General features: G+C 39.0%; 1 protein-coding gene across 7 annotated transcripts in view; it reads left to right on the forward strand.

The window, feature by feature from the left end:
• The window catches only part of cdin1 (CDAN1 interacting nuclease 1), a 49822-nt gene that overhangs the window by 25504 nt on the left and 2282 nt on the right, over nucleotides 1-22036 (forward strand). For 6 of the 7 annotated variants that reach the window (XM_077731174.1, XM_077731176.1, XM_077731179.1 and 3 more), the window contains one exon: nucleotides 17206-20535. In XM_077731174.1, coding sequence (XP_077587300.1) covers nucleotides 17206-17341 — 136 coding nt within the window. In that variant the 3' untranslated portion in view covers nucleotides 17342-20535. Of the gene's footprint in view, nucleotides 1-17205; nucleotides 20536-22036 lie in introns of those variants that run through there. The other variant, XM_077731175.1, reaches the window with a different exon arrangement.

Here is a 22036-nt window from a genome sequence, read left to right on the forward strand (position 1 = left end):
TCTGTGTTTTTGTCAGCTTTCACAATCTATAACATCAGAATCTCAGAGACACACTTCTTGCCTTCAGTTTTTTTTATTCTTTCAGTGCCCCTCTGGCCCTAGACTATGAACACTTGAGATATTTTCCAGCTGAAAATATGACTATAGCACATATTCTGCGGTTCTATTCTTTGTGGCTGTGGCTTAATTATTAATTTGTATTACTTTTTTAACTCCCCACCCCTTATGGTTGCTATTCTTCACACTTAACAATCATGTTAGCTATCTTGAATCAATTGTATGATTGTAGTTTGGAAGATCTGGCACCTGACATTTCTTAAAACTATTGGAGTATTTTTTTAATTTGAATGCACCTTAAATTTCCGTATTGTTTGGTGTCAAAGTATTTAATGTTGCTGTTATCTGCCTTATATAATTAAGTTGTTAATTTCAGTGTTATCATTCATCCCTCATATGTTAATTTAAACCACGGATAGTTGGTAATTGTCTAGAAATCAGTTGACCTCATTAAATTGCACCCCAAATTATTGTCAAATCATTTTTTTTACTTCATAAATTAAAAAGAAAAGTTCCAAATTTAAATACCAATCTTTGAGCCTGTTTTCGGTCCACTACAAGCCTTTTAATATTCAAAAAATGTTCCATCAATAAACACTGCTGACGTAGAAATGTCAATAATTTGGCCCCAGACAGCAGACAATTAGAGCAATATGCAAAGTTGTGTCAAAGTTATAATTGCATCAGCATTAAATGCAAAGCAACAAGGTTCCCCATGATGTCATTACATCACAGATCATAAATTCTTAAGGTCAGCGTCACTATCTCCTATCAATGTTTGAGGTTGTTCTATTTCAGACAGCACAGCAAATAAGTTGTTTTGTACCAAATGACAAACCACACGAAACAATGCATCATATTTCTGTCTTTTGTTTTTTAAAGAGTCGCTCTGTGTGTACCAGATAATGCGCTCAGTACTTGAGGTCTGTGGAGGCCCATCATTCACTGAGCAGGGCTGCTGGCTTGTGATAAGTGGTTTCTTATAGATAACCTAGACAGCGTTTTCCTTTTTATAGGTCCACTGTCCCACACATACCCTTGTTTTTTTGTCCCACCCAGGGTTATTTTTGCCATTTTTTTTCCCGTTTTAGTTTTTTGCCCTCCTTCTCACCTTCGACAAGTGATCTATTGTTGAAGTACTGCTTCTTCGTTTGTTTAAATGCAATCAATGGCGATCCAGAAAGAATATATTCTTAGTACAATTCCTTGTTTAAGATGGGCAAGCATTTAGTGATTGTTTTCCTCATTCAAAGCGAATTTCTGCTTTTAACAAAAACATCCTGATTAAAGGGACTAACTGATTTATAGCTAGCTTTTGATATTCTGATATTCGCCTTCGTCTTTCCTCTCTTTACCCCTTTTTTTATTGGCGTAGTTCCCAAGCAGCCATTAACCAGGATGATCCTATACAATAGCAATAATTCTAAGCAGTTGTAAAACCACAGAACCATAAAACACCTTAAAATCAATCCTTGCTCCTCAATAAGTAATGTCAAATGGCGGGATGCTGTTTTGAATTTCCATCTATCATTGCTCATTTTACTTGGAAGATGGTTTGAAAAACTTTCAGTCTCCAGATGACCTCATCACTTAAATAGAATAACTTTGATATACGGTCAGGATGGTTTGTTTCCCTGTGTTGGACCCTTATCTGATTTTACTTCATAGAAGTTGTTTTTTGATTGACATGCCGTAAGTAACGGATTCTTAAGGCCAGTGAAAAAGTATTTGTTTTTGTATGATATTTCACAATTAATTCTCTTCAGGACCTTGTTAGACACGGAAAGAACACATGCATATCTGAGTCTTTCCTCTCTGGCCTGGCATTTGTTAAAGACCTTCGTCAGGACTCATTTCTATCCATCTATTTTTTTTTTCCAGGCAGCCTTCTCCCCTTAACCCAACTCTGTTTCGAGTTTCACGTCTGTCTGCCGTCTGATTGCCTGATAGCTTAAACCTTACTGCCTGCGTCACTCTTAGTGGGAGTGTGTAATCAAAGACACATGAGTAGCCTGTGTCAAAAGTGCTGACCTGATGATTATGCTCATCAATTGTGAGGGTTAATACCTAAGCACTAAGGCTTGCACAGATTTATCTCCCTAAAAGTCAGTGTTCTAGGATGATAAATATTAGATCAAGATCAAGTTTGGTTTATAGGACGTATTTTTGCTTTCTAGTATTGACTGATGAAACAACATCAGTGGTAAGATTGCCTTAATTCAATTCAGTTAGCATGACTTAAGTCCTCAATCAGTAACTGAGTGTCAAAGTTCCACAAAAATGCATTACTCGGCGTACAAGTCAATTTCTGGAGAGTTTAGCTATTTAGCAGTTATATTTTAACTTCTGTGTGTACTTTTGCTATATGCTACTGTATATGAAAGCCGTAGAGAATTAGTACTGTATTTTTATTAGGTCGTTTAGTGAATCTATATCGAACATGAGTCTCTAGATCAGTTCTCTATAAGTGCTGTCATCGAAATGCCAAAGAAATCTGCTGTTGATTTTAAGTGATATCTATATTATTCACTCAAGGACTCTTCCTCAGTGCTAAACGCCAAATATTCTTTTTCTTGCGTGACAGGGGTGTGCTTTATATGACGACTCGTATTTGGCTGAAGGTTCTAAGCATAACTGGCAGCATATAACTGTTTGAACAAAGGGTTGTTTTTTTTTTTTTCTCAGCTGCGACAGAAGCCCAGTCCAGCTCGCTTTCCGAACCTGACACTTTGCATTCGTTTTGTCTAGAGTGAATATGAAAATTATTAACTAGTACATTCTGTTACTGACTCCGTGCCATGAATTGTTGCTTATCTGGACGTTGGTTTGTTTTGACTCCATATACACGCAAGCATTCTCTTTGTGGCTTCAATATCAACATTTTATGCAAGTACTTTTATGTAATCCTTTGAAAGTCATCATTAAATAGCATCAATATACTCTTGATCTTTTTGAAGTGACCACTAGACTATGGACTATACCTATACTAATTTGGTGATGAGAGGGTTTAACAGATTGAGGAACTTGATCCACTCAGCTGCTGACAGTCTTTATGTCCCATGCAAGAATGGAGCTGGTGGTTATGAAAATGACTTAATAAAAGGGGGGTTAAATTCCCTGGATAATCATTGTAAAACATTTAGCCTCAACTGTGTAGAGTGAAACAAAACACGCTTTTACTTTTTTCCCCCCTCCCAGCGGTTTTCTTTCCAAAATTGTAGCTATGAGTTCATGGGAAACTCGCTCGGAGGTTACCTGGGCCTCTAGTCCGCATTGGAAAAAAGTAAAGGATTATAGCCAGAAGAATGTTTTTGCAGTTAGTTGAAATATTGCTAACCTTGTCAAATGTCATTTTGAATAAGAAAGCAAACATATTTTAATCACGCGTTTAAAGGCAGTCCATTTCAAACCGCGACTCTGGGGAAAAGGGGTCAGCTAATTGCGACGTTTGATGTCATGTTTGGTCTCCTTTCACCCTTTTGATGCGACTGCTGGAAGCATGCGAGTTCGCGCCATTGTGTCTGTTTCTCACACATAAACGTAAATACTTCATCACATTTATTTCAATTAAAAATAACATGCACAGGTCTAATGTCCAAATTCTGTAAACCTTAAAGTATTATCTTTAACTCATTGTCAGCCTCCTGCCTGTCACTTTGAACACAGCAGTAATTACTATTAAGCATTTAGGTATGCTTTTGCATGTCACTGTTTATTTACTTAACATTGCTTGTTCAGCTTTAGCCATCGTCCATCTTTGAAAATTCTGTTATACGTTCTCCTACTATTAAGATTTGTCTTCATTAAAAAAAAGCATGTTGATTCATACCACATAATAATTTTACTTGACCTGACCATATGTAGTGGTCTATTCTATAAATTTAAATTACAGCTACGTTTCTTTCTTATTTAACATGCAATAATTTTGACATCTTGACAAAGTAGTTCCAGACTTCTAATCCTCAAACTTTGCCACAAAAAATAAGCATTTAACCTATTGAATCTGTAGTAAAATAATAATAATGATAATAGTAATCCTTGCATAAATCTGTTTCTTTGTCAGCCTTGATTAAACTCTAGCAATCTACACACTGTCTCATTACCAGATTCCATGCACTCCCCCAAAATGTCTATTTCTTATAATTGTTGTCCTAACAGCCGCAATGCTGGAAAAAAAGGGCGTATACATTGTAAATGATGTTTGACAAGGTGGGGTTGGTTTTTGTTTTGGCTTGTCTTTAGTTATTACTCAAACTTCCTCAAGCTCCAGATAAGGTCTGCTGGCGAACATACCAAGGTGAGCGCTAGCGTAAGGCCCCTTATCGCTCAGCATTGATTTAGGGCAAGAGCCCGGTGACAGAGGTCATTGTGCAGTAAAGCTATTCATCATTCACATTTGATTTCGGCTCAGACCTGTCTCCATGTTGTCTGCATGTCGGAAGAGGAGGTTTGGCTTGTTGTGTGGCGTGGTTGTGTACTAAAGCTACTACAGCATATGATTTTGCTTCGATATCTGTAGTACATTTAAATGAATCAACAGTTGTGCATCGGCTATTGAGAGTAAATGTTGTTAAGAAAAAAAGGTTAGGTAAATATTATAAAAAGTTGTTATGCATGTGTGGTTATACATTTCCTTACCGATGGGTATGGAAATTATTTCACTCTCATTTGTTGAATTGCATTTTTTATTTCTCATCCATAAGCACCATTAAGAGAAAAAAACGGTTGTTTTTCTTAGTGAAGGTGGTCATATATATTGTCACTAGTACAGCTCAGTAATCAAACCCAAAACTTGCACACCCTTTTTTACTCTCTTTAACTTTGGGACATGATTTAGTGATAGTAAAGGGCAAGAAAATATTCAGGCATATTAAGCATGATGAAAAACTGCTGACTCTGTTAAGTTTGGATTCAAGTTTTGCAGATGTGTCTCATCATAAAGATGGGAGATGAGTGTCTCCCTTGTTGAAAGAGTATTTTCTTAGATGTCTAACGATGACTATTTATTGATGTTAAGGTTGTCCGTGGCCTTCATGCCTCGATTTTTACTTCCTTGGCTTTACTGCGCTATTTATTCTGGCATCAAACGCTTGGGCTCATACTTTTAGAAAACCAATAAGCCACATTGTTGATTTATGATTCAGATTATTTTTGGACATTTTCTCTTTAGCTGGAAGCACTTTAACATTTATCTCAAGTGAACATATGTAAAGTCTCGAGGTGTAACATATTTGGTAGAATCGAAGGATCAGTGAGGAAAAACCTCGCTGGAGAACTTAAGCAGCTAATTACGCTTCATTCTGTAATCAAACCCATGTCAGCTTTTCGAGAATCTGGATTTGGGTGGTGGATTTCATTTATATACAAGGCAAGCTTAAACATTTTACGGTTCTCTGTTTGTATTAAAGTTTCTACCCCCCCTCAAACCCCTGTAGAATGTGTCATATCCCATTACACAAATTTGGATATGGTAAATTAGCCAGGCGAGTGCTTACACTGTGAATATGTTTTCCACGCCGTGCACAGAAGGGTGGGCTTCCTCGATGTTTCATTAGGTGGGGGGTTGGTTTGTCTCGAACTCCTTAAAAAGTTGTCTTGAATTTGCTCCCCTCGGAAGATGAGGTGTTTTTGCAATTCAAATATTTGCTCGTTCTCCGCGCCGCTGCAAAGCCGCCTTTGAAGCATGTGAGTTCTATCAGAGCCAATGACAGCATGAGTGTGCAGCGTGACAGCGCAAGAGGCAGCGCCGCACTATTTCTAACCGCATATTTAAATAGCCAGGAAATCCGAAATCAAAAATGTATGCAAATGGCAGTGTGTTTGGTATGTTTTATACCCCCACCATCACCACTACACTCACACACACGCAGTTTAGGAGCTCATGTATTGAGGTGGAGGGCCTATAGATATATGCATATAGGACCACTAATTGGGATTTCACATCTCTAGCAAATCCTTGCTTCATGAAGTAACTTTTCCTCAAAGATAACTTTGTGCCTTAAAAAATATATATTTCTCTCTTAGCCTCACTTAAAGCTTTGTTGTTTAATTTTAAACTAATGCAACAAATATTGAGTTGTAAGAATTCATGTAATTTGTATTATATATTTAAAAAATCTAAAAAGCAAAAATATTATATTGATCATTTTAATTAAAATAAATTACATGTAATTATTGTCCTGCTGGACAGTGTTGCATTTAGCAGCTAATTTCTATAAAGATGATTTTTTTTTATGCTTATGAATCTGCTAACAAAAGCTATTTTCATCATGTGAACCTGACTCCAAAGTTTCTGCAAAGGAATTTGAAAAAATAACAAAAATAAACTTAATAAAATACATTTATAAGGTGCCATATCTCATGTTAACTGTTTGTGAAAAGCATCTGGTTCTTGTAAAATAGAATACATCGACTGTAGGTATTCAAAGACATTGAGACTAAGAGCTTGAAAAGAACTAGCCTAACAGTACAAAGAATAATTAATTGAATTGTCATCTGTACGAGCACCCATTGCTCCTTCTGCACCCTATAATTCCCAACTCTATTTTTCCCCCCTCTTCCCCTCACCACATCCCCCTCAACAGCAATTAATCTCATTTTTAGTCCAATTTCCAGCCCTCTGCTGGAGTCAAAGTGATTCCACTGTTTTGTTCCTATTTGGCTTGGTTCCTCTGCATAGTCATTAAGGGTCCAATTAATGTCACCCTTTAGCTGAAGAGTGCTCATTTTTATTGGGGAGCTGACAGTCACTGCTATGAGTGCTGCAGTGTAATATGCATTAATTGCCCCGTAACACTGGTAATTACCAGTTCTTCAAGCTTCTCAGTAAACTGTCATGCCCAGACACGACTGCTTGGAAATAGATTACTCATTAGGGGGAACCTGCCCTGTTTTCCAATGGGGGCTTGTCGGGTTGGCATGAAGACGAAATAAATCTGGTGCTTGAACAAATAGTTGCCAAGAGCAATTTCCTATTACAACTTCCCAGTGATGCTTCTGGTCTTTTTTGTTTTTATTATTTATACATTTATTTGTTTTACCTTTTCATATGTTTGTTGTATTGCTGGCATTGAAATAGCACAGGCATGCAAAATTAGACAAAATATACCTTAAAGGGGCAACCAAGGGGTTGAGTCAATAATGCAATAATCAATAGATTGGCACTAACATGTCTATGATACCTTAAAAGTAGAATTATTGAATACATTTAGTTAATTATCCATGAAAATGAGAAATTTAAACTGAATAAATGGCGTAGTAAAGCGAGATTTATATAAATTACTAAAGTGATTTTATCAATAATACAATAATACCCTTCTGACATTGTCTATTCTTGATAAAAGTTTGACTAGTTGGAGAATATTGATGTTTACATCACATTAATAAGTCAAACTCATTAATTGCGCACATATTTGGCTATTGAAAATTGATAATATTGTATTTGATGTTAATTTCTCGATACCGTACCACTTGAGACAAGGATGACATGCAAGAGTTAGTCCAAGGTTTCTCTGCAAACCCAACATAGAGCTTCTAAAGGCTGAACTAAAACTGTCAGCCTTGTTTGATGTAGAACCATTTTTGAACCATTGCATATAAAATATTGCCTGCGATGATGCTAGAGCCTCACTCACATATTGATGCGAAGGCCGCTTGGGTCTTGTGTTCGTAAAAATGTTCTTTTCAAGATTAGCGTTTGCCCAAAGCGTGTCAGCCAGAAATGCATGTAGATGGAACAATCTGTGGACAAAAGCTGATTGGTTGTCACCTTTGCACTGCGATAAGATACTATGAAGGGGAAACCAAATCAAACAATGTTAGCGCTGTCACACGTCTCCTTGCTGTTAAGGCGTTGCCCTGTTTAGTCACACTAGAAACAATATTTAGATTTCACCATAGCTTTGTAAAAGTGTGCAGTGGGCCGATCCTTTTCTTTCTCTTTTTTTCCCACCGCCCCCAAAAAACACTTATGTGTCATTACCCATTTAACATAGCCAGGACAAAAACTGAATGTGAAGACCAGGGAAAAGCGTCCACCACCCACAAACCTACACACACACACACACACACACACACACACACACACACACACAAACTGAAAACACGGCACATGTGTACAGTGACACACACACACATAGAGGTGCTGCTTTTGTTTTATCTCCCTTATAGCACCTGCTTCAGGCAATCTGCTCCCACTCGTCTCAAATGAATTTTGTCACGGCCTTTCAGATTCTCAGCCGGCAATGTGCTAATGAAAGGAGATGGCGCAATTTGAAGTGACCAGGTAGCAGCCAGCAGTGCACAGCTGAGAGCAACACAAGGGAGGGGCCCTCTAGATTGGAACTGCACACACACATACACATGCCACAGCTTCTTGAAACAAAAGACAAGTCAAGCATCCGTTGATATACCCATTACCCTTCTCATTAATACCCCATAGACTTTGATGTGTGTACGCCTGTGCACTTGTGCGTGTGTTTATCTGTTTGTGTTGCTTGAGCACTTATCGAATTGTTTATGACAGCCTTAATTGGGATAATTGAAGACATTCAGATTACCTGTCAACTATGTGTGTGGGTTCAGACTCACTATCTGTCTGACAAGTCCTGACAAGTGTGGGACCACATAGTATCTGTCGAGGTGGAGCTATTCCGGGGCCGTAATGGGGACAATAAGGACCTCTGTAATTTTGTCGTGAAGACACAGTTTGGGTGTGTGTGTTTTTTTTTTTTTTTTTTTTTTTAAGTATTGCACTGAGTTGGGGTGTCCATGCTCGGCACAGTTAATGGACTGACTACCTTTTGGCTATCTGAGGAGGCAATGAGAATTTGAGTTGGCAAAAGTAATGTTTAAGGACATGGAAGGTGCTACTATAGATTGCCTTAAAGATTGGGTTAGAATAGAAGAGCACTGGCATATGCATGCTTCTGGCTGACCTACGTTCAGTTATTATAAAAAATGTAAGTTGACTGGAAAATTAAATATATGTAAATATAATTTATTTCAAATTAAATAGCGGGCCGTGGATTTTTTTTTGAACGTCAGATTTTATTAAAATAATATACCAATTCATTTGTAGTATTAAGATTTTTTTCTCTGACAATGTAAGGCTCAAGCCACATTTTCAATGCAAAGTAACTCGATATAAAGTAAAGTAATTAGATATAAATGCACAGATGACATGTCACATAGAATCTATAACAAATCCCACGTGTTAGCAATGTGTCAACCATTGCAGACTCTTTATAGGCTTGTGAAATGTGATTTGAATACTATAGTATGTAGCCACACTTGCCTTTTACCAATACACACATATACTCAGTCTTTTCTCTGCTAAATGGGCATTGTGTGGGGCTTTGCAGTGTCCTTGCTATGACAGATCAACACCGTCAACCCAAGAGATCCCTTGGTTTGTTTGCTCTTCTCCAAAAGGGGTTAAACTGTCAAGTTGACAACTCATAAGGCCCCTAGACTCTAGCAGAGTGTCTCTCTTTGACTCTCCCTCTCTTTTGCTACATGCCTCCCCCTCCCTTTTCCACCATCCACCTTCATCCCCAAACAAGTGAAAATCAATACCAGATTGCCTGAGGAGCACTGTTTGGTGTAGGCCTGACCCCTTAGTGTCCCCGGCACGGCTGCTTTCATTACATGTAGCCCACTATTTAACTTCTATCCCGATCCCTCGCCTAATTAGTTTCGATAAGCTTTGTCCCACCACCCCCCAGCTTTCACAAACGAAAGTCTTTGGTAAGATTATAAATACACAGATATTCTACGTGGCCTTTGAAGGGACTTGTAGAGCTGGGACTAATAAAGAGACGAATTCCAACAGGCAATTCTTGAGCTGAGATTATTGTTTTGTTTGCGTAGCAAATTTTTTAAAACTACAACGAAATTAGATTTACACCCTTAAATTTTGTGAAAGCAAGAGTTCAACTGCCTTGCCCAGACGCTGTGGTTGGTCTGTTTTCCAAAAGCCTATAGGGGGGTGGTTCTATTTTGTCTTTGATTTAATTATAGTGGATTTATAATGTTATTAATTCATCCTGTTAGATGAAAAAAAATGTATGGTGGGATTTTGCATGTTTTGTTTTAGTTTTTTTGTTTGATTGTTTTAATTTTTTGTTTATGTACCACCATTTTGCTGGGTGCCCCAACGACATGTGGCACCCCCTTCCCTTCCCCACCTCCTGGGGCTAAAATTACCCTAGGGAATGTAAACAGAGTGCAGAGTAAGCACACAGCTTTCCATATACCCCAACACTCAACCCGTGTCCATCTTCTATCGTGCCCCTCGAACCTGGACACTTTGGAATCAGAAGGCCAAGGTCGACTAGTATAACCCACTAATAGCCAGTTTGTTTTGCATCTGTCTGCCATTCCAATACAAACTTGAAAAGTTTGTATTTCTTCATCCTCCTTGGTAAAGTCCCCTCCCACAGACAGATGGGCATTCACACCACTTCATTAGGTGTGTGGGGTAGCTGCAGTCAGGGTGAAGAAGTTTACTAGGCTGGGTGCTGACATGTTGATTTAGTGGCGGTAACACGACTGCACTTCCAAAGGTGCTGACTTGGACGAAAGCCAGGCCTCTTTTTTCTTTTTCACTCCCAGGGACACGTTAGAGGCCAAGCTCTAATTTTGGGACAGGAGGTTTTAGTTGTGAACTAAGAGGCCAGCAGGCCCTTTACGACAAACATTCACACCTGCTTTAACATGCCCAATTTTCATTCATTCATCTTCCAAGCCAGATATCTTCACATGGATCTTGTTTAGACCCTCCCGTTCATCTTGTACATGCCATCCCATAGTATCAATACATTGAGTTGGCGGCATTCAAGATCACACGTCCCAGGAAAAGCTTTCAACAATTTTAAATCGAACATCCAATCCCAAGTCTCTTATTACATGGCACTTTGGCCCACTGAGTTGTTTATCGTGTGTGATTTGTATGTTTATGTCCACATCACAGCAATATGTGGACATATTGGGCACACATCCTGTGACTCCACACGCACACACACACACACAATATCATAGACGCATGCACACACTTAACACTCAGCTGGACACATCAGGTTTGCAGGCGCCCGGTCAGCCTGACGCTGCCCTCACAAGGCCAGATAGGATTACAGTACAAACTGCTGTTGATTAGGGCCACGACTTCAGCAGGGGAGCATCCTAAATTGAAAACATGTTTGCCGCCAGGGCTGAGGGCAGGATTAGGACCAGGGCAGAGAGGCTCTGGAGGTGTGTTCATCCTAAAATGGTTGTCCCAATGCCTTCCTTTTGACCGGCTCTCCCAAGAGACTTGAGGCAATTATCAGCAAAAGCTGCTGGGGGTTCACAATAACAGGTTAAAGGAGCATGTATCCCCATGGCTCTGAGCTTCTCTCTGTCTGCACATCCAATCCCCATCATGGGAGTTTCTCCTCTCCATGTCAAAACTACACGTGCAACATGTCCATACCACAGGGATTCTGTAAACAGTTCTTCAAATTAGCTCTATTGGTGGTGTTCAGCTTTGTTGCAATGCATATATACATAACTAAATATATATCAGTATGTTTTTAGTGGAAAAAATTAGATATCAGGATGCCATTTCTGTCCGGCACAGCACAGGTGCTATAATGTTGTCCGTATTCGACTTTTGTAAAATTGCTATTGGAATTATTGTGTTAAGGGGGTTAACTTATGTATGCTTTAATGTTTTATTTTTTTTTATTTAAAACTAGTTGAGTATGTTAAATTAATTTTAAAAATGTCAATCCATTATACAGAATCTAGTCCTATCTGTATCAGGTGTTAATGAATTCTCACGTCAAAGTAGGGATTTATTCATTTTGATGATACACTTATTTACAGATGTCTTCCTTTTAATCCCCCCTCTCTGAGTGTGTCCAGAGACTATTTCTGGCCTTAACTGTGTGTTGCTGATTTAGTCCAGTTACAAAACGACTCGGACCAAATATCCCCCAAAAAGTCATTCTATTATAGGATCGCTGTGCGCTGCCTTCACGCACGAATGTGTGAAGTTGGCTATCAGTGAACTGATTGGTAAAGGGTCAGTCTAATTGTGCACGTGTGTGTGGTTGTGTGTGTGTGTGTGTGTGTGAGAGAGATAAGATTTTAAGGTGCGAGAAGGTGACTGAGGTAATAGCAGCTTTGTCAGGCACACTGGGGGGTCAGCGAAAGTGAGAATTTGCAATTGGGAGATAAAGGTGTGTGCATGGTGTGTTTGAACAGTTCTCGCGGGATTAGAAAATGTCAACGGTGCGGTCAAATATAAGGTAAAAAGAGGAATTTTCCAATTTTAGGATTTCAACAAATTGGTCTTGAATTATGTAATTGAATAGCCCTTATAATCTACTTGACCACAATCAATTTCCCATATTTATTTATAAGAAAATGGTTGGAAATGTAATTGACAGAGTAATCATTAATATATTTGTTAGTTGTCGTACTCTTTTTAATTATTTTGTTTTTTATTGTTAACCTTATTATGTAAATTAGATTTTTGTTTATTGGGGCATGCCATGACCCCAGTGTTGTTGTTAGGACAATTAGATAAACTTTGCTAATCTTCCTGTATCTCTCTTGGGACTGATAATTTACGCACATATTTACACATTACTGAAGTATACAATTCCTAGCACTCAATCTGACCTCACAATCACATTGTAGGTGCTTACCCATCAGCACAATACACAAACATATCTTCAGGCTGAAAATAGAAGAAATGATAATACCAAGAAAGAAAAAAAAATCAAATTCACCATTCACCTAGATTTTTTTCCACAATGAGAAGATACTTCAGTAGCAAATTTGTCATTAATTAGAGGTCTTGTGTAACTTCATGCATATCCACATAAGTAGTGCTGATGTGTTGTTGTTTTTTTTAACAATTGTCTCGCGTTAAAAACAATAAAGTAGTGCTTTTGTCTTGCTACGAAATTGTGTAATGCATTCCACTCTACCATTGAATAGCTGTTACGTTAACAAGGCAAGATTTAAAACTAGTTGTAAAGAGATATTTACTTTTGCTTTGTGCATGAATTACCACAATACACCTTGAGCTATCACTTGAGGTACACTTAAAATTCTATGATGAAATTTCTCTGACAGGCCTTCTCATACTCATGCTGGGTGTCTAGTGATAAAAATAATGACAACAAAAATAGACAATTTTTTGGCCGCATTGGCCATGAAAGGACAGCGTGCAAAGCATCGGAAGCTTCAAGAACAAGGTCAAGTTAACATAATGAATCCATTCATTCATTTTACATATTGCTTATCTAAACAAGGTGGTGCTGGAGCCTATCCCAGCCAACCGTGGGTAGTAGTAGTCAGGGGGCACCCTGAATTAGTTGCGAGTAATTGCAGTAACATAATGGATAAGATTCAAAACACTCTACGAAACAAAAAAGGCCATTAGTTCTTCTCTACACCCGCATTGTCTTTTCCTAGTCATTTCTCACTATTATTTCAAGGATTTAACTTGCTTTTCAGCCAGTAAAGAAATAATTTACGTTGTAATGCTTGGCAGAGCTTGCTTTTGGCTTAATGTATGGATACTGAAAACAAAGGGCCCTTTATGGTGAAGACTCAGGTGGAGGTTTAGCCCGTCTGTTTTTGCTGCAGTATTTGTTATATATGTATATGTCTTAATGGTATGCAGGTGATGTGTTGTCACTCTTTTTTGAAATAGCCCATTATTCCTTATTGATTTTATTGATAATTCATAATTGCATGGTCATTTTTCATATAGTATTAGGTTTGAAGTGTGTTCTCACTGCATTTTAGTCCAATTTACATTTGGCATGGTTGTCAAAACAATGAGTACTCCTAGGGTTGTGTCAATAATACAGTATTTGTATTGGGTTATCATCTCCCAAGACGGCATGTACGCCAACGATAATATATCAATGTACGTAGGTCCAAGGACTGTTTTAATCTTTTGATAAGATGAGAATCTACGTGTTCCTGTCATGTCATTATTTATTGCATAAGTGAGGAAATGCTTGGTGGGAAACATCTTCTGCTTCACCTTGTAGTTATAATATTGTATTGTGAATGTTTTTGTTGCATGCCTCGCTCTTGTTAAACAATATTAGGCTAGTTGCCAGCACCTTAAATAGGAACCAGCTCATTAACAGTAACCTGGAGCATGGCTGGTAGAACAAATCCGTTCTGGTGTTTTTGCTTGAATTGCAGACAATTTGAGTAATGTGGCGACAGTAGCCTGGTATTTCAAAGGTTCTACTGTATATTGTGTATAAAAAGCGCATGCCAGGTTTAAGCCACCTCACGTCGAGTTAATAAACCACAAGCTTACAAACTAACCAACTCATTACTGCACAAGATTGTTCATTTAACAGCTTGTTGTAAAAGGTTCATAGGAGGACTTCAGTTCTCAGTCTACTCAAACAATCTTGTGTAACCGTCAATGAATTCAATCTCTGGGGTGACATATGCATCTACTCTATTTTTTTTTGGTTGCCCACTGGCTCTTAAAACCAGCCTAAACTCATTTAATTATGCAGATAGATATTATGATATCACCATTGTAATTTAATTTTAAGCCCCATTTATGCGTTCCCTATAGTCGCATTCACTTCAGCATTCTGAACATTAAGATTTTTTTTTTAATTGTATAAATGTATAGCATAAAGAGTAAATTCTTTATATTACGGCTATCCTACCTGTTTTGTATATTACTCTAATTTTTGGCACTTAACACAATTTAGGGACAATTTCCTTCTTAAGATCCAAACCCACAAATATATAGTATGCAATAAGTTATTGTATCTTTGGCAGACAAATGAAATTTGGTAATTTATTACTGCAGAAATCATGAAACAAAATGCTTCCCACCAACCTTATAAATGAAAATACAGTAAAAACCAGGCTTGAAACGTATTAAAATACAGGTCAAATAAATAATAAATATCGACCAAATAAAACGAACCCCTTTTGGGTCTTAACAGTAAAGTTTGACAACAGACCCTTTCAAAAGTGCAGTGTATTTTGTAGTACTTGATCAGTGTTTCTGAGTTACAATCTCATAATGCTGACTTTAATCTCGGCCTTGAACCCTTGTCCACTCCGTTCCCCTCTCAGTATTGTTATTTCAATCAATCCCCTGTGTCTGCTTCTTACCTCAACTTCCCAGTAGGATTCATTCTGAGCACAATTCAAAGTCCATTTATTTTCTTTTGGTGTATGGAAAGGCCTTGGTGACACGGCTCCCCTGGTGTTGATAATTTTGCGTGTTTCAATTTGTGCTCGCCCTCCCCCTCGACAGGCGAGGAACGTGATGTATCGTCCTCCACCGTCTTATCTGTTGATGTACAGTTTTAACCTTTCCCTTTGCTCGCTGCAGCTCCTTTTCTTCACTGTGTTGCTCAAACATCCACTTGCCCCTTCTCCCGGCCCACTTTTTTTTTTTTTTTTTACCAAAAGCCTTAGGTGTAGCACCACAGCTGAATAAAAAAAAGAGGAGCATAACCCCTGTTTAAAAGTCATCTAATGTAAATGTTTACATTTAGCTTCCATAACATTTCCATATTAAGACTTGGCGGATGTGTTGCCGTCCTCCATAGAAACGGTGAGACTTTTTTAGGAGAGGGGGGCTACTCGGAGGGCAGTGTTGTGAGGCTGAGGTATGTGTGTGACATTGCGGTGAACTCACAGTTGCATCTGTGGGATTTCTTGGAGTCTGCTCGCCCATAGATACAGCTCCGTAAATCACACACAGTAAAAGTTATAATACAAGGATGGTGTGCTGGACAGGAACATGCACTGCTGTTTGGGCCTCTGTGGGAGATGGGAATGAGATGCTTACACTCTGATATATTTTTAATGTGTCTGTAAGTCGAATACTACCTCAAGGTTGTGTCCACATAGCCCCAGACTGTATACAGTTATACAAGCCGTCACATACGCGTGAACAGTAGGGATATTTTTAATATATGCGATTTAAATACGCTGTTGAAGTTGTAAGGTCAACCATGTAAGTGTCTTTTCGGTGCTTATAAATCATAATCATACAAAAGATTCCCTAAGTTGGTATTAAATCCACACCGTAGGGAAGGCTTTGGAGGTTGTATTTCAATGTGAATTTGGCGTCAGATGAAGTTTTTATGTACTTTACCTCAGCGCTGAACTTCTACACCGGCATGTGGCCCATTTTGCCCGCTTCCTGTCCAAATCCCTTGGGAACCCACAACGGTGTTAACTGTCGAACAGTGTCTGGGGCGGCTGCACTGTAAACCCCTAGAATCTTGCTTTTTTTGCATGGGGATGGCAAAGGAAGGTGTGCTTGGTTCAGAGTTCAACTCAGACAGGTCTTCATGCATTGCAGCCAGCGTTCAAAGAAAACGTATGATCTCCACGAGCCAGAGAGGCCATTGGTTACTCTAGAGTGCAATAAAGAGCTTGAAAGATGATTTAGTGCCGTTTTTACGGTAGCCCTCGACGTTCCCACTGAAGAGCTTCACCGGTTTGACTGCTTCTGCACCTTTCTTGACCCTCAGGAATAGCGACAGATCCTAGAATTGCAGCTAAGACATGAGGCTGACAGTGGAATAACCAAGATAGAAGCCATTCATGTTTAAATAATCTGAATCAAATTTTTGGCTGCCTGGAAACTCATTACATGTACCTCTTGAGACCGGTACAACTCACAAACTGTTTTTTTTTTGGGGAGAGGGGAGTTTCAAAGCAAAATGAAACAGCTGGATTCTGTTGGACTGGCTAACATTAACCGCCACATGCAACATTTAAGTCTGAGGCTTTGCGCTGAACTTTGCATGCTCTGCGATATACCAAAGGCTTCCAATGACAGGTTCCGGAGGCCTTGCTAGTGCTTTGTTATGTCACATATTATTGTTAATTTCCCTGCCATTGTAATATGATGAAGTGTGCATCACACTGTGAGAGCGATCTTACTGGACAGCAGGAGTTTGTTTGTAATTTCTGGAAGAAGATCAAAGACTCTGTAACTTCATTTTTTACTGATCGATCTCTCTCATCTTGTGTTCTTGACCTTTTTTTTAAATCATACTTTCGAGATGTCATGACACAACTTTCTTGATTAATTGCAATGAAGACTAAATATCCCCTTTTTGTTTGTCTTTGTTATTTCAGATTTGGACCTGGCCTTGTCATCTACTGGTACGGTTTCATTGGTGAGCTAGACTGCCAAAGAGACCGAGGTATTCTTCTCAAAGACTGCTTCCCTACGGACATTGTTGCCCTCGGACAAACTGGTCATAAGGACTGAAGGCCAATTGGTGGGCAAAGAGCAAGAAAAATATGACATTAGAAAGAACAAGAGCAGTGGATGACGGAGCAGGAAGGGTAGGAACAGTTACACCGGGGCAGACAACGAAATCCGGAAGTAATTTAGCTTTCCTGCTTGGAGACAAAAATTCTGCTGCCCTGAACTCTTGCTGACCTATACTCTCAGTCTGCCACTACCTTCCTGACTCTTTGGCTTTTAGTGCAGCGCTCAAATCTACACCAAAAAAACGCAATCTTGAAGAAGTTCCTGGTCAACTTGTGGCCCCCGGTTGGCCCCTCTCAAAGGACGGCAGGGTGTGATGGAGGACCAGTGCTTGGACACAAGGCACTTCCTTATCACACCCAGAGTCCTGGCCTTTGTCACTCCTTCCTCTTCCGTTTCGTGAGTAGATAAGCGAGGTGCGGTTCTGGGGAGGGGGATGACTGGAAGCCTGGCTCTCACCTGCGTCACTCGGTGCCCTCTTAGTCATGCTCCGAACAGGAGAACGGAATGGGTGCTGATTAAGGCTTTGGCCTGGCTGTGACCCATTTCCCTCCTTTCTCCATGTTATCAATTTCCGCTCAAGACTTCTATTAATGACTTTTGTTAATTCTTAATATAGGCAGTTTTGATGAATGATTTATTCACTGGACATGGCTTAGTCTTCCACATCTGTGTTGATGTGCACAGTTTTAGTAATTCATTGCTGCCTCTGTACAATTGGCATTTATCAAAACTAAGACTAAATATTTCCTTTGTCAAAAATACTATGATCATCGAAGGTCTTAAACCGATATGGTCGTTTGGGTGTTTGCCGATACACTGGAACACCAAAGGTTAATGGGAAGATGTGTGACTGTTTGGCAGGTCGTATTTATGGGCTTAAATTCTTTTATGAGTGTATACTAATGGTAAAAACACAAGTTGAGCACTGTAAAAACAGAAAATGATCACCATAAAGTTGACTGATGGCCTGAGACGCAGGTATGCATTGCCTGTAGCACAGTTGCTGGCTTCAGATTTTCTAAAATGACCTGAAAGCATGATTGTTTGACAATGCTGCCATAGAGTTGACACTCTTTTTTTGGGCTATTTCCACTAGGAGATGTCATTAACTAGACACATAGTCAAAACATGGAATAGTATCCAAATGGCATTCTTCACCCATAACTCTAAGGTCAAGTGTTCATTTTACGGATTGCACTCAGATTGGAAATATTTTTAAACCTATTTATTATTTGTGGCACTTAACATGGGAGTATAGACCTTCTTTGGCCACAATAAGTACATATATGTTTGAATTGAAATTTAAAATATTTGTTTCACTATACAGGAAAATCTTAAGTGGGTTATAGGTGTAAAAATGAATTTATTTTCTCCAGACTTGTACAGTTCCCCGACCCTTTCCATTATCCCAAATTTAGTTCACTTCCAAAACGGAAGTCGGCTTCACTGCAGAGAATTAAAAATAAGCATTTCTATATTTATTCTGTGCACTCATGCAGTCCAAAAAGACACGGCATGCACGCTTGAATGGCGGATGAGGTGTTGCTTGATTTGTGACCCTTAAACCTCTAACCCTTAGCCGGCTCCCATCCAGGCCTTGATCCTTCCACCAGGAGGCCACTGGGTCACTGCTGGGTCACAAAGCGGCCATGGCACCCTCCACCCTAGCCCCCTGCCTCACCTCCTCCTCCAACAAAACAACTGTCCCCATGTGTCCAGTTAAACTCAACCCTATTGCCTGCCTATGGAATGCTTAGGCATCACTTTATGACTCCTGTTGGACACAAACACAGGACTATTTTACGTGCCGGGGGGAAAATTCTCAGATGAATAAGAGCAGAAAGAAAAAGGGGAGAAAAAAAACAGCAGAATCAGTTCCTCTCAAGTTTTGAGCCTTCCTGCCATTGTTTCCCAAGATGGCCATGGCACAAAAGAAGAGTCAGGGTCAGACTCTATAAATTAGCACTGTGCACACAATGCCAGCTAAATAGCACCTTTCTAAAGCCTACTTCAAAGTCAAAGCAGCTGGACAGACTCTACCACGTGGGAACAAATATAGAAAAAAATGGTGCAGACTAATAATTTCTAATAAGAACAATAGAATTTTGTTGACATCCACTTAGGACTTGTAAAGTAGTTTTCTTTCATGTAATTCTAATCAAAATGAATAGGAACTTATTCACTTTGAATGGACATGTTTATCACACTAATGTTAGCATGGCTGGCACAAACTTGGTAGTTAAATGAAATTGGACTGTATTTAATGTTTAATAATGGTATAACCTGAGGTGCCATGGCTATGTCTTTGGTGCCAAGTATCAAACATTTATTCATTTTGGTTACTTAGGCTCCAGAACACGTTAAATTTGGAGATCTCCGACTTGAATGGTCGCTTTTTTTTGTAATGCGTCAGCAAGGTTGTCACATTTTATTATTGTATTGTTTTCATTTTTCGTCGTACTACGACTTTCATAAATTGGTTCGATATTTTGGGCCAAAATAGCTGTCCCTTTTACTTTTTACGTTTGGAATGTTTGTAAAGTGGTTTTTAGGAAGACTTGGTTTTGTAGAGCGTGACAGGATTGTAGAAAACAGTCCGGTCGGTGTAAGTGTAATGTAATGCTTAAATTCTAGTAGAATTTATTACTAAAATTCTTTGGAGACCTTGTGGCTTTCTTTCAGTGCGGAGCTTCTCAGATATCCATTTTGGGTTTACTATTTGTTGTTTTTTTGTTTTTTAATGTGTCTTCAAGCAAACCTCTGAATGGCCCGTTGAGATTCAGATAGACAAAGCAGAGGTTTCATTCCTGTTTCAGACCACCATACAGACTTTCTACACGCTTCTGTTATTTATGTGTAGAGTACACCGCTCTGTTTATGCCCCGAGCTTTTAGTCTGCGATCCTCCCTTACCAGGACAATATCACAGGGTAGAAATAAATATCAGTTTCCTTAGAAAAGCCAGTGAAAGTTTTAACACATTAAAAAAAGGGAGTGGAGTGTGAGCTGGATGAAAGGTGGGGAAAAATTGGCTCTCTGACCGATGTGACGAGAGAAGGAACCCATTTTTATTTTTAGGAAGTTGTGCCAGCTAATCAGATGTTATTTAAAACAACAATGGAGCATGAGAACATGAACCAGGATTGAGAGAGGCCACATTTGACTGACAGGAAGGAGGTATGATGGCATGTTTGACATCAAAATTAATGACAATGACACAGGGAATGCGGGCCAGCCTTAGCTAAAAAAAAAATGTGTTGGGAAAAATATGAAATTGCTTCCCATTTGAGCTGCCACACTATGAAAATGTGACAGTCATTCTTCACAGAATAATTCTACAATAACATTAAACCTGAATTTGTAAACAGCTCATTTAAATATTAAATTGTACACCTTTCACTTTAATCACAAATTATTTTCCTTTAGATAATATTGTCTTGTTTATAATATAAAGATATAAATGGGCAATATACAGTAATTTTCCCAAATGAGAGCAAAGAGTTTCCTGTCTACATGAACAGCAGGGGTGACAGGCTTCATGGAGTCAGCATGTTCTCGTGAAGACCACTGTAAAGGTCAACTAACTCCCCTGCTTCCCCAATCCCCGCCTGTATGGCATTTGAATAGTGACAGGGGTGACCCAGAAAAAAAGTGTAATCTCCTGACCACACTGAAGGAAGGAATACTCTACATGGTCTTTTTTTAAATGCCTTATTATGCATAGTAATTTTTAAAAGAAAAAAACCTTACTATACTATGTCATTTTCTTGAGGAAAAAGCCTTACTATACTATGTCATTTTTAATGGGGAAAAAAAGCCTTATTATATTATGTCGTTTGAATAGGGAAAAAAAGCCAAACTATATAGTATGTTGTTTTTTAAGAACAAAAAGCTTAACTATATGAATAATTATAACAGACAAAACAATAAATACAGCTGCTTACTTTTGGGAGCCAATTACTAAGTCATTGGCCTCCCACCTCTGTTCAAAACCTGGTTTGCTCTGCTTACCTAACTTTTCCCACTTGAAGGTACCATAAAATACTAAGTATGATCTGGGAGTGAAAAGAGACAAAACAACAAATACTACTGACTAATTGTTGAGACTGGTGGCCCAGTGGCTAAGTCATCAGTTTCCCACTTCTATGGTCCTGGGTTCAAATCCAAGTGCAGGCAAAGATTTTCCCAATATTATGCAGGTAGATGAATGAGACAAAAGTATAAGTATTACTACTTTCTCTCACAGGGTGGTGGCCCAGTGGCTAAGTCATCAGTCTGTCGTCTATGAGGTCCTGGGTTCAAATCCCAGTGCAGGCAAAGATTTTCACAATATTATTCAGTTAAAAAAATAAGTTCTAATGCCTAAGTGTTTAAGTGCATAAGTATTCAATGGTGGATGAAAGATTTTGTCAAAAAAATGACTAAGTGTTTCATCCCATTTCCTTGGATAAAACGTTTCAACACCTATGTATAAGTGGGGCACGAGTTGGTGTAGTGGGTTGCACACTCGCCTTTGCACCGAGAGAACGTGAGTTCGCTTCCCGGTGTCGGCGGTTCACTGACCAAGCAAGCGGTCGAGGGTCGGCCGAAGGCCGACCCGAGAACGCCTTTCGCACATACAGGTCCATCAAGTGTCTTCCGAACTGCCGAAGGCAGTTCGGAATATAACCTTTTGCTGAAAAGTATGACT

The sequence above is a fragment of the Stigmatopora nigra genome, chromosome 13 (assembly GCF_051989575.1).
Source record: "Stigmatopora nigra isolate UIUO_SnigA chromosome 13, RoL_Snig_1.1, whole genome shotgun sequence".
In the NCBI taxonomy this organism is placed as follows: Eukaryota; Metazoa; Chordata; class Actinopteri; order Syngnathiformes; family Syngnathidae; genus Stigmatopora; species Stigmatopora nigra.